Source organism: Harpia harpyja, chromosome 7, assembly GCF_026419915.1.
Source record: "Harpia harpyja isolate bHarHar1 chromosome 7, bHarHar1 primary haplotype, whole genome shotgun sequence".
Classification (NCBI taxonomy): domain Eukaryota; kingdom Metazoa; phylum Chordata; class Aves; order Accipitriformes; family Accipitridae; genus Harpia; species Harpia harpyja.
The window spans coordinates 51,657,581-51,674,340 of NC_068946.1; the positions used below are offsets into that span (position 1 = coordinate 51,657,581).

The window sequence follows — 16,760 nt, forward strand, 5'->3', positions numbered from 1 at the left end:
CCGAAGTCTCCTCTATTATGTCACAGCACTATCCAAGGACACTAGTTTTATTCAAGCATCCAAAAGAAAGAGTTCCTATTTCTACCAGGTTTTGATGGTAGAAAATGTCAATTTTTTTTTTTAAATTTTTTAAAATCTTGATAGCACGCCTGGATGATCAGAAGCAACTGAAAATGAAAGATGATTTCTTTAAAAGTCTGTTCATCCTTTGGTCACCTGCCAAATCACATTTAAGTCCTGAGGATTCAGTGTCAACCAAATTTGCTATGTATCAAATATGTTGCAAGTCATCTATGTTTCTACATTTTGTATTCTATACAACTTGCACGTTCATTTTCCCAGCAGTGTCTGCAGCTCTGGACAGAGATACCTGTAGATTCACCAGCAGGATCATGTAATGAAAATGCAGGTTCTCGCACTGTGACCCTACTGAAATCCTCCTTGGGTGGCCCCATCTGGCTGGCCCAGGAGGGGTAGGAAGCACAAAACGGTCTGCCCACTACTCCCTGCTTCCTTTTTTCTTGCTGATTGCTTGTCTCTAACAAAAATAATGATGTAAGCCAATACAAGCACTTTGCAGATCTATTCCTCTGAGTTACCAATAGTAATCTGATAAGCTTTAGATCCAGATGTAAGACAACTGCCGCAGTCTTTCAGGGAATGCACATACCCACATACATAACACAGAGAAGAAAGCCAATGCAGAATCAGTGATCACCATTCAATCACCAGAAAAATCACGTTTTCAAATTGTAAAAACTCCAAGCTAATCAACTTATAGAAAGTTTTATATAAATTGGTGGCTGAGTAGGACAAATGACCCAAAGCAGTGCTCCCACTTATGCGAATACAGCCAAAAACCTCTTTACATATCCCATCTGGAAGCACATTATCAACACAAGCATAATGCCCAGTTAATCTGCAATTATACAACTGCAGTATATGCTGCCTGTTGTTCAATTAGGGGTGCATAAACTGTGCTGGAATCGGAAAGCCATTGTATACACTGAGTCAGAGGGAAAAAGGACGAAGTTCCATAAGAAACTGAGTGTCTATATTACACAGAATACCATACACGGAATAACTTCTGAACCTCTGCAGACAATATACAGGTAAAGACAACTAGAAGGTACAACCTCAACCATCAAATTTAGTCAAGCATGACATAAACCACAATGTAATTGAAATTTAATTCAGAAAGGCCACATTCATGCACCCCCACAGACTACTGTAGTACTGTATAAATACTTAAGACCTTTTCTGGAAAGGACAAAAAGTGCCAAAAAGCATCCTGTGCCACAGGCAGAAAGCAAGAATAATTATGGTCATCAGCAATGTTTTTGGTCACAGAAGAGAGAAATGTGGTACTGAATGAGTGTGCACACACTGAAAAAAAGCAATGCATTGCCATTCTGCATTACAAAGATCAGAACTGAACAGATTTCTTTTTTTTTACAGTAACAAGTTTTTAAAGTTTTTTAAACAGTATAAAACAAAATCAATCATATTAAGACCCTGTCTTGACATATTTTATCATGTCTAAATTGATACTAAGATTTGCAACAATATATGTACAATTTTAAGACATTAAGGAAACCTGAACAAGACATCTCTACCATCCCTTCTGCCTGAACCAGTGAAAGTCAGACACATCCAATAGTACATCATGTGTTTTAATACTGAATGATACCGACACTCAGTTACAGCATATACTTCAAGCTCTGAATAACAGATGAAAAGTTTTCTTTTCTTCCTGTAAAGAGATAAGGAGACTGGGGGAGGAATGTCACAAGTAGCAGGGCAATTTAATTTTAACTATGATCCTTTCTTTTTTAAGTTCTGCTTTTAAGTTCTCCCAACATCTTTTAACACATAGCTGCTCTAAATCTGGGGTATGTGTAGCAGTTTGTCTAGAAAAACATGATTGAAAAAGGGGAGGAGCCAGTCAGGCAGACATGTCAGGCAGACAAGAATTTGTGCCAGAATACTATAATTTGAATGATTTACATAAAACTCTTATTAGATTGTCAGTAAGAATGAGATATATAACAATTCTTACCATGACAATGCTTAACTTTTATAGAAAGACAGGGGTTTTTTTAAAGATGAATGCATAAAGTTAATGCATCAGCTTAAAATGTGAGTTGCTTTTAAGTATTTTAACTCTATTGAATGGCTTATTGATAATACTTCTCTTTCAGAATGCTTAATAAATAGCCAGTGCCATCTAATAAAGCTTTTAAAAGTTTTTGAAGGGCTCTTTACTCTTCTAAAGATACCCAAAACCCACTTAAAGGTCTATAACAGAATGATAAATCTATTACAGAAAACTACATTTTAAAAGGTTAAAATTAATGACAATTTAAAGTCAACTGCATAATAAAATCATTACACAAGTATAAAGCAACATAAGTAAGCTAAAAATAAATAACGTTTTAGATGAATATCAGAAAACAGTCTGACAGAACTGACTTATACAGAACACCACATTAATCAAAATTAGCTAATGTATTTTCTTCTTTCAAATGGAAGACACAAAATAGTATGCCATATTTATTATTCAATTATGAATACTGTTTTTAAAAGACTATAGACAAGGAATCCATGAAAAAAAGAAAGTTATATGAGACTGTGATACAGGGAAACCAGTTGCACAGCCAGGGGAAAAATTAAAATAATCTAAGTCATAACTTTTATGTATATGATTTAGCCACGTCAAAAAGATACACTTGGATCATACTCCTTGTTTTGCTTGTTATTGATGTGGCTGCTTTAATAAAAAGCAAAAATAGTGCCTCTTACTGCATAAACAGATATATCAGCCTTGATCTGAAGTATCCAAATTCTGCCCTTCCAACACTGTGATGTTATTAGGACAAAAATCTTATGTTAACCAGAGAAAAAACAATTGCAGGGGGGTGAGGTGGAAGGGGAGGTTAAAGACAGAAGAAGAACGAAATGTGGTACTGAAGAGAACACTTGTGAGTTTACCAATTCCTCATTCCTGTTGCCACAAAAGAAATTAGAAGAATTTCTAGTCTAGGTTTATGTTGGGTTTTGTGGAAGAACAGTACCAGTCGCTGCTATACCCTACTAAAAATAATCATGGTTTTTGTTCCATTGATCTGAATAAAGACCGTATTTTGACCATTGTCATATCTTTAATGCATAGATTTTCTTTTAATTTATTGTATCTTTCAGAAATACCTTTGTAAGAACTTGAATTGCAATTACATAGCAAAGCATACAATGGACATACTAGCATACCACATTTACCAAGAACAATAAGCTCCTGTTTCCATAGAATTGTCCAATAACAAAATCAGAAGTGCTTCCTTTTCAACAATTTATTTTTGTTTCTCCATGCTAGAAATGAACATTTAAGACACTGAAAACCAAACCGCAATGCTAAATTTGTAGTGTTGCAGCTGCTACTTAGATTTGCAGTTCAGCTGAATGACATGTTAAGCAACTGTTTATAACAGGCCTGTACTTTACAGTGCCATTCAAACAGAAAGTATACATCTCTCTAAATTACGACTATATTAACCAGGTTCTTTGCAACTACATGCATATTAATTACACAATACTTATTTTCAACATCATAAATAATAATGACAAACTTCCTCTAATGTTACATTTATTTCAATTTCCTAGAATTTTGTGGTATTCTAAGGTATTATAAATAATCTTATTCTCCACAGCTTTAGAGGTCATTTTTATCTTTTCATTAATTCCTTCTTTTGGTTAATTTCTACCAGGCTACTAACACTGGACATCAAGATAGTTCATCAAACAGTCCCAAACTAACAGTGTTGGATCTGTCAACCAGCTACCTAGCTCACACAGATTAGAGGATTTTATTGCCATTGGTTAGGGAATCACTTTCATTAGGTTCGATCTTAGCATTACTTTACAGAGCTCTTCAAAGAAACCAACTCATCAATGTCAATGGAGTGAACTCCCTAGAAAAACAACTAATTAAGCAAGGGTGGCTATTTCACTATTTGTATTGGTTCTGGACCTCTTCAGACAAATGTTAAAGTGAAACATGGACATTTGGAAAGTTGAGAAACAAAGACTTCGTTTGATAAGTTTGCCAGAGAGAAGAATCAAGAATAAAACATTCCCACTACAACTACTATATTTATATTGCTGGACAGAAAAAAATTAAAAAATCCACCACAACTTCACTTCTAGTACCATTAATTTCCAAGATTATCCACACTATTCTAGCTGCTTTTCAAACACAGAAAGAATGAATTGATTAAAAAGCCCAGAACCTAACAATAAACTATCATAATCAGGGGAATAAGAGATGCAAAACATGATGAACTTAAATGTCTAGGTGGAAAGCTGTGCATGTTGTGCAAATAATATCAATTTTTACTAGCATTTCTTGTTTCTCTACTGTTGTTGCTTCTAGTACTGTTTAACAAAATCACAAGGAAGCAGTAGGAACTGATGAAATAATTTCTCTATGGACAATAGGCTCAATTTTATTCTTTTTCTAGACAACCATCCAAGCTTATTAAAAAAGCTGCCTTCTAGTTGACATTATTTTCCTTCGGGTTGGTTTCCACATCTAATTATTTATTAGTATATAGAGAAGAGAGCAATGTCATTCTTAAACTCAGAATCACTTTCAGGACCTGCATCTTTTTGTAACTGCTCACGTTCAGATCTTAGTGAGAATCTTTTCTAAGACTTTTTAGCACATTCTGATTTTAACAGGGTTAGACATTGTACATTTCTAACTGTTAATATTTTGCATGATTTACCTCTGTTCTGGCTACCCTGTCCGATCTCACTTTTATCCTGCCTTAGTGAGTTATTTGGCCACTTCTCAAGGTAACATTGATGTCATCATGAACACCTTCCAAGAATTGACCAAAATTACTCTGCTGTCCTCAATCATACTTGTACTACAAATAAAATATAATGACATGTCTGAAAAGTAATTTCAGATGTCAATCATAAAGTCAAGTTTTTCATAAATGCGCAGCCAAACCTTTAACTTCCATTTCTGCATTTAGTAGTTTGAAGAACAGATTTGATAAAATGTTTCTGAAGGTAACAGAAGTTGAAAACCCAACTTCGGAACTTGTTTAATTGCTTAAATACAAAATTCCAACAGAATAAAAACATATATTCTAGAAATTGAAAGTTATAATTACTGGAAGGTTACAACTACATAGAAGTTATAATTACTGGAGACACTTCTAAAACCATACTGATTTTAACAATCACACCTGTAGGCCCACAAGACCATAACTGAGACCAAAATATTCCAACCTGGACGTTAGAAAATAACCAGACTTCTGTTTACAGGAAATTAACTATACTTCTAGGTTCCTGATATGTAAAATGTTACAGAATACTCACACTGAAGAAGGAAAAAAATCAAAATAGCTCACAATCTATGGGAAAAGTAAGTCCAAAACATAAAATCAGCTTTATTTGCTGTTGGCTCAGTCTCTGTTCATGAACAAATTAAAGCATTAAGCAGCTAAAACCAGCTGTGGCCACAATATTAAATCCAACTAAGGACAAGAGCAAAAATGGAAGAAAAAAGGGAAGGGATTGTGAAAAAAATAATTGCTACTTTTGTTTTTTAAACAGGAAGATCTGACAAAGCAGAACAAGAAATGTTAAAAAAACCCCCTGCATATCTTCTAAGTAATAAAAAGGAGCAAAAGTAACAAAAAAATTCTTCGAAACTTGAAAGAGTACCCCAGCAACCAAATACTACTATTAAAATATCAGCTTAACACAAAATCGATAAACTCTTACAATCCACTTAAAAGAGTCAGTTCAATACTGCTAAATTATTTTCTACCTATTTATTGTACTAGATTATTGTGGTGAGTAGAATGAAGAAAGAAGCTGCTATCAGGAAGAAAATTCATTACATTACCATTAGCTTTTCATGTTCTACTATACAATTTCTACCTTTGTTAACCTAACTGAAACTAGAAAGCAATGAAGCAGAGATACTGAGGAAAAGGGTAATCTGTTTAAACTATTTTTGAGGGGTGGCTGATGGCAGGACCTTGCTGAAACACCCTAAAGAATCTCAGATCACCAGAATGGTGGAACGATTATTACTTGTATTATCCTAATGTTACAGAAACCAGAGATCTTGTCAAGCTGGACAGCATATGAACGAAGAAAAACAACTGCCCTGGAAATTATTTCACTAGATCAATAATACAATTTCCTGGTTGGATTCTGGCATTCTTGTATCACTAAGAATGCATCTACATGGTGATGAGCAACTCTGCTGAAGCACTGCTCGTGAGGCCGGCACAGTTTAAGTGCAGAACTGAATGAAGCAGCCTAGTGGGTTTGTTTTTTTTTTTTTCTGGTATGATGATCCCCATCTACCTAATGCAGAAAAAGTGCCTTTGGAACCCAGGAAACACACACAACTTTGGTTCAAAGCTCATAGCATGTGAGAACTCAGATCAGTATTTCTGACAACAGTTAGTTGATTCTCCCAAAACAGGTATTGGTGTAGGACAACCAATAGTGGTATAGCTTTGTATAGGTGATACACTAGAGCTCCCAAAAAGCCTTCAGAAGAGCACGCTGGACTCAGCTTATTGCTTTCAGGAGCTTTTTTGTTAATGTAATGGGGAAGAAGAGTTCAAATGACAGAAAGCCAAACCAAGAGGCAATATACTAGGAAAATTAGAAGTTTCAATGTTCAGTGGCTGAGAAAACTGAATGACCAGTCTGTCTTGCTGATGCAAACTGAAAGCCAGAGGTCTGACAAAAAGGTGGGATTTTAGTAATGGTTTCTGCAACTAAGTTGCATCACTTCCCATTTCATGTTTGTGATGCGTATTTTGTTATACCCTGTGCAGAGATGAAGTTAAACTGTTTCCACATAACCTGCTAATTACCTTGTACTTAACTGACAGCATATTCAAAGACTTAAGTAAAACAGGATCAGGAAAGTAAAACTAAACAGGATAGCAAAATGGAAAGGAAACAGCAGTACAAGACAGACGTATACATCACAAAGTGGAAATACAGCCAAAATGAATAGGAAAAAAAAAATTAATTCTAACTGAAAAAAGTGTAAGAAAATAATTTAAGAATCCCTGTTGAAATAGAAGAGGAACAAAAGAGTATCCACTCTAGAAAGAGGTATTTTGAGAGAAAACAATTAAAGAAAGCATAGAAGATAAAGGAAATTATTTTTAAAATTATTTAGTATTGCTGATCTAAATGAGATAGTTTTCTCTTTTCCCTAATAAATGTGACAAAAATAGTACTGACATAGACAAATAACTTTGTAGATAGAGATGGTAATGCACTTAACCAAAGCAAATCACTGGAATAAAATGGCATGTATACAACTATTTATGTACATCCTTATGTACATCCAGGAACTTAAGAATAAGTGTCTGAATTTGCAGTAAACTTGCAGGCACACACTGAAGTATTAGCACAAGTTCCTACTTGTGAAAGAAATAAAAGTTGCATGTGTCTTTTAAATAGGCATTTTTAATTGACCAATGAACCTTACTATAAACAGGAGTTTGTCACTTACAATTATAATAATGTAGACGAATACATCATGTGATGGAATAAGATAAAAAAATCCTCTAATGTCAGCCTTCAAAAATGACAACACAATGGAAGATAAAAGGACAGGAAGTCAAGAGGAGGATGATGTAATAATATGAAAGAATAATAATAGGAATAATATGAAAGAAGGAAAGATGGTAATTCCATTTTTATCTCCCAAATGGCAAAACAAAACAAAACGCCAAACAAACCTATGAAACTGCCTTCTGTATGTTATTGTCAGAAAACACAGGTGGATTCACTGAGCAAAAAACCCAGAAAGTTAACCAATTTTCACAGTAAATATATCGTCAGAGATTGTATACTTTATACTCAAGTACCAAAATGTATTATGATAAGAGAGTAATGGAGTGCGGTTGAGTATGTCTGTAAATGGATAGTTAGAAAAAAAAAAAAAAAATAAGATTTGTAGAGTAACACTCAAGCATTACACAAAAGAAATTCTAGTGCGTTCAGAAAATTCTGGCACTGGAAGGAAAATTATAATCCTCCTATGTAAAGCAGAACATTTCTCTACCTCTTCCACTGAAGTTAGCTGTACATTTTTTTCAAGCTGATACAGATCATTTAGGACAGTGATGCTTCAGGCTCAATACTAACGCAAACAGATTTCGTGGTAAGGGTCTGCATCTCCAGAAGGTCATCCAGAAACTGGAATGTGTTGAGTAAATAGAGGATTACTTGTAGTTTAGAAGTGTTTTTGAGTTTTATATCTAATATACAACTAATATTAGGAGAAACTTAGGCAACTAATGATCTTCCTGTAATATTGTCATTTTAAAGATGCTAACAAATGCAAACAAACAGATTCACAATTAACATGTTTGAGTTTTTGGTTTTACTTACATATCTTTGTGATCCATCATATTCACACCTCTCAATTTTTCCCAAGCTGCCATCTGAAAAGTAAAGTTTCTCCGCCCTATGATCAATGGTAAGTCCATTTGGTGTCAGAATATCTGTACTAATGATAACCTGTGCATTTTTGCCTGAGAGGGTAGATCTCATGATGCTTGGGAGCTGCTCATTCCAGTTAGTCCAAAACATTAAGCTGTATTAAAATCAAAATGACAAACAAAACCATAAGATACATTTTATAATTTAATTCTCTATGAAATGAGCAACAGAAAAAACATATGCCTTCATAGACAATTATGAATGGCATCTATAAGTAATTGTGATAATCAATGGTAAATAAGAAAATGTAATAGCCAACATCCTTTACGTTATAGCAGTTTCTTAGTTCATTAACTTGTATACGAGTACAGATATTTTTTCTCTTCGCAAGTCTGTTCAATTCTGATCATGTCTCTATACTAATATATCATTACAGAGAGATATAAGCTGTGCAATGATATAAACTGAATTCTGCTAATGTGTATATTAGTAATTTCTAACAGTGAAATTAATCTGCAGCTTTACCCATATTAGAACTGTGATAGAGACAAAAGGACTGGTAAGCAGAAGGATGATAATGGGAAATCAAGTGACCTTAATATGCTCTACAGGAGGCTCCGTCAGCCCCTTGCTATTGTTAAACAATGGTGGACAAAATGTTATGGAATGAGCTGTGGATGTAATTTATACACTGCTTAGAACCTGCCCATCCTCTCACTGCAATCTCCATCAGCATTTAGTTGGTTTATTTATGATACCTGGATAAATCGTATTTCACAATACCGCATAAACTCTTAATTTGCATAAACTGCACGTGAAGTCACTCATGGAAATAACATCGACTACCCACGCAACATTGTACGTTCAGCTATCACAAGTTAAAAATAGAACTTACTAAGGCAGAAATGTAGCCTGGCCTCCCCAAAGGGAAGACAGTTACAAGAAGCAGAAAAAGCAGGTTGCCTTTCTTCCAGAATTAAGAGAAGATTAAAGTAACTCAAGTTTGTAAGACACTTACTAGCAAGAGGCTGAAGTAGAAATATAAATCCTCCTATTATTGTACTAGGAAACAAAGTCTTCTTGAGAGTGGCAGGAAGGGAGCTAAATTAGACTTCTTACAAGGATGTTGCCCACAAGCACCGTAAATGTACATCTCTTGTTATATAATTTTATACAACACTGATTTTTGTGATAAACACATGGGCCTATCAATTTGCCACACAAGAAACTCAGATTCATTTTCGTAAATGCTTAAATGAATTTTGTTTTTATTTAAGCAATGAGAGTAACGTCTGACAAAAGCAAGCAGTAAAATGATCACTCTTGACAATTTGCATTTAGCTCGCTTTTCTTAAAACCAGCTTGGATTTTTTAACATTCCATGAGATTGTAATGATTATTTGATCTGAAACATAAAAACATATAAAATGTTGTATCTTAATTTTGCAATTGCTTAAAAAAAATTAATACTAGCATTTGTCTCCTAAACAAAGAAATCTACTTAATCTTCATAGGGCTCAGTAGTATTAGTTGACTCTGAAATAAAGAAGTACTGCTGTGTCCTTGACATTAGGCAAAAATTAAAAACTAGTAAGAAAGATATAATACATACTTTTGACATTCGTCTAGAGCTAACACGTGTGGATGATCATCTTCAGACATTGTTATTACTGCTTCCCGGTTGAAAGCTCCTCGACGTCTCTGGTCAACAGTGTGTCTCGTGATTGAGGATGTGGTTGAACTGGTCCAATAGAGAGTGTCCCAAGCTCTATGGTAAGCAAGTCCCTCCACTGACCCAACATCTGGAAGACATGGTTACAGACAGAGCAAATAAAACTCCTGCTAACAAGATGTTTGTTTCTCTTTTTCCTCAAAGTCGATCCTGCAGAATCACAGAGTTCGGCTATTTCAGCCTATTGACTCTGTCAATTCTTTTCTCGTTCCATCTGTTTATTTTTTTATTGGAATCAGTCTTATTATTTTTTCATAACTTTAAATAAAAAAAAAACCACAGAGAGCAAGATCACTATTATTATCCCTGTACTATATTTGTCAATTTTAACACTCATTAAATTAATATTTTTACTACAGCATCCCCAGATAATATATTAGAAATAATAAGCATTTATTCAAGACAGCAATAATTTAGTCACAACTTCAAACATCACTTAAGCCAAGTCTTGGGCATGTTTTCGCTAATTACTTGTATTACTTAGCACTATCTTTCGATGTGTTTTCTAACACAGATACACATTACATTAATAGGGATCAAAGCGTCCTGTTGTTATTAACTGTCTAGGCTTTTTTTAAACACCTGAAAAATACTGAAAAAACACCAACTCTGAAGGTCTCCACATCAATACATTGTTTTAATAAGCCACAATGCCACACTTTTTCATTCTACCTAAAAAGTGTGAGCTAGAAACAAAAGCAGATATTAATAAGCAGCTAAAGCATATATTTAATGTCCAGAAAAGATAAATTGTATCTGATTCCAATATATAAAAGTGACAGACTGTGAGAAACGGGAGTAATGATTTCTTACCATTACTTTTGCATTACTACAGAAATGTACGTTCATTACCTCACTTATTATTTTGTTAGAAACAAGTAATTTTAGACCAGAAGGTTCATGCAGCTTATTAATGAGCTACAGAAGGCAAAAATCTAGAAATATGATAAGGATTACATTACGCTGGTTATTACAATTTACATTCGGCTTGCTGGAAGATGTAATTTTTACCATGCAATTCATATACACAGAACAGAAAGTCCCAAAGTAAGTTTGATCACACTGAAAGTGCTAACACTAAATCAAAACTATGAGGCAAATAAATCAAAACTGTGAAACAAATAATTATTTATCAGGTTTTTACATTTCTCTTTCTAAAGCATTTGGAGATCTTCTGACTACATTTTCATTATCTGTAGAGATGTCACAGTGACTTGTCTTAAAGAAGAAAGAATAGAAAAAAAAAATTAGATGACACTCCTTAATGGGAGGTGAATATATGTAAAAAGGGTTTTCCTACTTTTGAAAGAGAATTTATGAAAAAAAGATATCTTCAGCTCACTTACAAGTAACTCAAAAAAGTGACTGAGTTTAACTTTAAAAATAGCATTAAAGGTGACTTGAAAATTACAAAAAACTCTGCTGAGCATTGCAAAGATGACCCTTTTGATACGAATTCTGGTTTTCAAAAGGATGAATGGGTTACGTGTATTCTTTCTTCAAATGCAATATTTAGTTTCCTTATTAATTTATTTTGAATTTTAAGCATCAAAACCGTATTGAGATATAGCAAAGGTTTTATTTCTTGTTTCAGAAACCACCAACTGAAATCAGAGATAATCAGTTCTTTCAAACATCGTTGACAGAGATGTGCAAACGCCTACTGAAGTATTTTAAAACCAGTTAGAACATGCCTGAACGCAGGTTTATTATCAACTATGGTTTATGCAGCTTCTGGGTATGCCTCTCTATACTATGAGCTGAGAAAGCCAGTTGCTTCATTCTTGGGTCTTGCACCCCGAGCACCCACACCACACGCATGTTATTTTATACCAGGGCAACCTTCTGGGATGAAACAACTAATTCCTTCTGAGATGTAACTCATGCATTCTTCTGGCAAAAAGTTGCTACTCATTCTGAAAAAAACCTCTTTGGGAGTATAAACAAGACCACATCAGGTTTTGTCCTTTTGCCTACAGAGACCTCCCAACCACTGAAATCTCCACACCTCAAACACGACTTTCTCAAAGCATGCTTCAGGATATGCAAAAAATATCCCTGACATCATAACGTTGAAATATCACTCTTAGGACTGACACACAGCCAGCACACAATTTTAGTCAGCATGAGCCAGAAGAAATCCTAAAAATAATGATAATTTCTCAGAGCCAGAGAAACACAACACAGGATTCAAAGGAAACCTGGACTGCCCAAATCATCCTAGAGGCACCAGACTGAGCACTGCATACATGAACCGCTCTGCTCCCTGCTCTGGGCCTAGGGATCACTCCCAGGGGTAGAAGTCTGTACAGTTTAGATACAGGCTCTGATACACTTCTTGGTTACTTCTTGCAAATGTTCCCCTAACTGTGAAATTGAAAGAAAACTTAGTAAGTGTGATAAATGTTAAAATAAAGAGCCAGGAATACAATTCTAACTTAATCTACTGATTTCCATTAAAATTATATGCTGAATCCCCATTTACCACTACTTACAATTCTCTAAACTAAACCCAACACTCTTAGATATAATTTGGACAACACTTTCAGATACATGGTTTAACTCTTAGGTTTCCCTGTGTGGAGTCACGAGTTGGTCTTGATCCTCATGGGTCCCTTCCAACTCGGAATATGCTGTGATTCTATTAAAAAATGACAGAAGATGTATTGACATTTTCTGACCAATTCTGCACTTTATTTGTAATGAACAAACCACCACAGCATTTATTGCACTATTTTTACCTTTCATATCTGTGAATGTCAAGTGTTTCTTCATCTGTATTATGGAAGTTTTTAGAAAAATGAAATCAAATCTTTGCCTTGTGGTTAAAGACATAGCCCTTAGGAGGCGAGGGTTTAACTAAGATCATGCTTTTCATTTGAAAGATGACTATCAGGGGGAAAAAAAAAAAAAAATTTCCCTCGTATAACCTCTTGAATTTCTATCAACTTTAGCTTTGCTTCTTGTCTGAATCTGTCAGGAAATTTGAAAGCAAACTGTTTATACAACATAGTCTAAAACTCTCCTGTAGTAGACAAAAGATGTTGTTGTTCCTGCCACAGCTAGATGTGATGAACTAAAACACAACTAGAATGATTAAAGTGCTCTTCAAGTACAAGATGTGTACGTTTACTTGTAATTTCTATATTTAAGAGAACAACTCCATTTTTCTACAAGTACCAGAAAGTACAGCTTCACATTCTTAAACTGGACCAACACATCTTACCGCAACTCTAAATTAAGGTCTATAAATGGTGACAGAAGAAGGTTCAATTCAACATTACTATTTATAAAATGGTAATTCCTAAATTTTTAGAAAAAAGAGTCATGGAAGGTTACGCCATATATGGAGACAAGCAAACATTTAGCATACAGATGAAAAATGCATCCACCTCTTGTTTTAATAAAATATCTAAAATGTGCAGTTTTGAAAAACCTTGCCATATATGCATATGTTCTGAGTGGAGCAGAACTAAAACAAAGCAACCAATAAAACATTTTATTTAAAAGAGAACAGCAGCAAGAACTTTAAAAGAAAATAAAGAAGCTAAGATTAAAAAAAAAAACCCAAGTCTCTGTCTTAATGGGAATTTCCACGATTAAGACTGTGACTGAAAAGAAAAAAAAAAAAAAAATCTGAGAATAACTCAGCAACAGAATCAGGCTGTGAAAGCTGCCCGAAATCAAATATTTGATATCCAATTAAGGAAATGTTTTAGCACAAGTCAAACTTCAGAAACTGCTTGATGTATATATATATATGCTTTTTAAAGGAGAGAGGGCTCCTTATTAGATGATCACATCTTCGAGCAAATTAAATCTGAAACTATCAAATGGTTCAGGTGACAAGCATGTGGATGATAACGGTTTCATAAAGACCACAAATACAAAAATTCAGAGTAAAAAATATACTTTTCTTTAAAAAACAAACAAACATTCAGAGAAATTCAATTGCCTTCATGTAAGACAATAAAAAAACACTAATTAAATATAAAACTGTCTGCCGCAAACACATACCAAGTGCATTTGCTTAGATCCACCAAAAGTATAAGTTCTGAAGGATTTATACCAAGCACTCTTCTTTATTTGCCAATAAACTTTTAGTTTTATCATGTTCCTTACTTATGGAATTGAGAACTCCACCAATACAGAAGTGAATCATTTAATACTTTTAGAAATCTGTAGGTAAGGTGGTTTTAAAGTCAATGGCATAACGTGCTAAAGCGATCCACGATTTAGATAAATTCTTACAACGGAAAATACAACTTTGTTCTTATTAGCATGTAGCATAAGCTGGATGAAGTACCATCAGTACACTACTCAGGTAAATCTTTAGTATAATAAGTTATCAGTGCTAATACAATATTTTTTCTTAGTTTATATTGTTTCTAGGTTAAAGTAAGCTTTTTGTTTTAGAGGTTAGTGAAGAATCCCGAAACTCATATAAATCCTTTTATGAATGATAAAACAGGTGCCAACTGAGGACAGAAATGGTCCTAGAAATGGTCCTCTAGTGACTTTCAGGTGGTTCCTTAAAACTAAAAGCTTTGCCAAAGACAGGACACTGGAGAAGCTTCCAAAGGAACTGCATTCTAGTTTTATATCATTACTGGTTTGCATTGATATTATTTTGTATTTACCTATTTCACACTTCCTTAAGGAACATTCTACAGCACTTTTTTTTTTTTTTAAGTTAATTTATCATTAGATACTCAGTTACTTTAAAATGTATCAGAAATATGTACTCATCCTATCTCGTGCTACAGTTGGGGGATTCAGACCCAAAATCTACTGACAGGATGAAAATCAGCAATTTGTTTACTCTCAGCTTCATATTTTCACAGCATCATGTAATATTCTGAATTAGTAAAGCATAAAGAAACTGGAAATGAAAAGAAACACATTTGTTTCACTGACATATTGAATTAAAACACTGATGGCATTAGATGCCTACAGCACTGATTAAATTTATTCTAGCCATGAAGCAACAGTTTATGATTTTCACATGAATAGCATACTTAAATGAAAGGAACATTAATACAATATGATATTAATATACAAATACTCACATTATTCACCTGCCACTGACATTCTGAATTAAATCAGTAATGGGGTGTATAACTGATTAAATATCTACACAAGAGAATGCAACAGCTTATGATTTACAAAGGCAATGGTAGAGTGATCACATCATTACGTTGCCAAATGCTATCTATCACTTTTACTGAACTTAACGAAGATGGATTGCATCCCACAGATGAGATGCAGCCTATAAATATTGTCATGCTGATCTTCATCTGACTTTCCCAGGGAACAGACAAGAAACAAATCAATAACTGAAGAACTCAGATTAGAGCTCCCTCATTATTGCAAGCAGAAAATAAAAATACTAAAGGACATAAAGCTTAAATTATCAAATAGTTGTTGCCACTGACTTTTGGTAATGTGTATACTATTTCTCAGTTTCCTAGATTTTTATCTCCTATCTTCTACTTTTAAAATTCTCTAGAAAGTTTACAGTCAAAACTTTTCCAGTTGCACCAGTTCAATTACCTTTTTCCTTTAATTTCATGTTTTTACTAACTCCTTTTCTTTAACAAAGTTGTAAAGCAAGAACAATGGTCAACATCATAATTTTTTTAATACTGAAAAGCCATCAGAGTAATAAAACTGAGCATAAACAGCACTTCAGTATCAGAACTTTGGAGAAGGCTTTAATTTTCAGTACTTAACATTAAACACCCACTCGATCTTTATTCATTCTCTGAATTGTCTTTCACAATTTACCTTTCAGAATACAGCCTGTCAATTGTTACACCAGACTGGTCACAGGAGATGATACTGCTTTCTGTCAATCTGGTTGTGTAAGATTATGGTGATAGATAACAGGTGGTCACCATTTGATCTGAGGGGAAAAGAATGCCTCACAAGCAATAAAGGATCTGAAGAAAAGGGTTTATGTTCACATACCTAACTGACTGCCCAATTAGAACTTTAAATAATATTTACCCTTCTACTTTGCTTTTCAAGTACCATAAAGGCAGAAGCTTTTTGCTAAATAAAAATTCTAAGACAATAATAAGTTGTAATTACAAAAAAAAAAAAAAGGCAAGATGAGTTCCATTTGTCTCCAAAAATTAGAGGGTGATGTAATTTCTTAATTGCTTCTGTGACATGTAAAACAAGGCCATCGTATATTCTATCATAACAGAAATCTTAAATATCAAATATGGCATAAACAACTCTGAACTGTAATAACCAATTATTTCATTGTCCTATATAGCCTAAGAATATTATTTTATTTTAGATCACATGTAAAGTTTGCTAAAATTATACCATAAGTTAGCAAACATCTGTATCATTTTTCTGTTTCTCCAAAATATAAACCCATGCTATATGCTATTACACATTAAAGATTATTAAATGCAATAAGATAGTATAAACACAGGCTTTGGGTTCTTCAAGGCAACAACTAGCTTAAGTTCAAGACACCATAAATATCTCCATGGATGTAACCTTATTATTCCTTCAA

At 34.0% G+C, this 16,760-nt stretch overlaps 1 protein-coding gene across 5 annotated transcripts in view; it reads right to left on the reverse strand.

Annotated features, from left to right (window-relative positions):
- Positions 1-16,760, reverse strand: part of LRP1B (LDL receptor related protein 1B) — a 761,175-nt gene that overhangs the window by 155,650 nt on the left and 588,765 nt on the right. For all 5 annotated transcript variants that reach the window (XM_052792801.1, XM_052792800.1, XM_052792798.1 and 2 more), the window contains 2 exons: positions 10,109-10,298; positions 8,446-8,650 (listed from right to left, as the gene is read on the reverse strand). In XM_052792801.1, the coding sequence (XP_052648761.1) occupies positions 8,446-8,650; positions 10,109-10,298 (395 nt within the window). The remainder of the gene's footprint in view (positions 1-8,445; positions 8,651-10,108; positions 10,299-16,760) is intronic.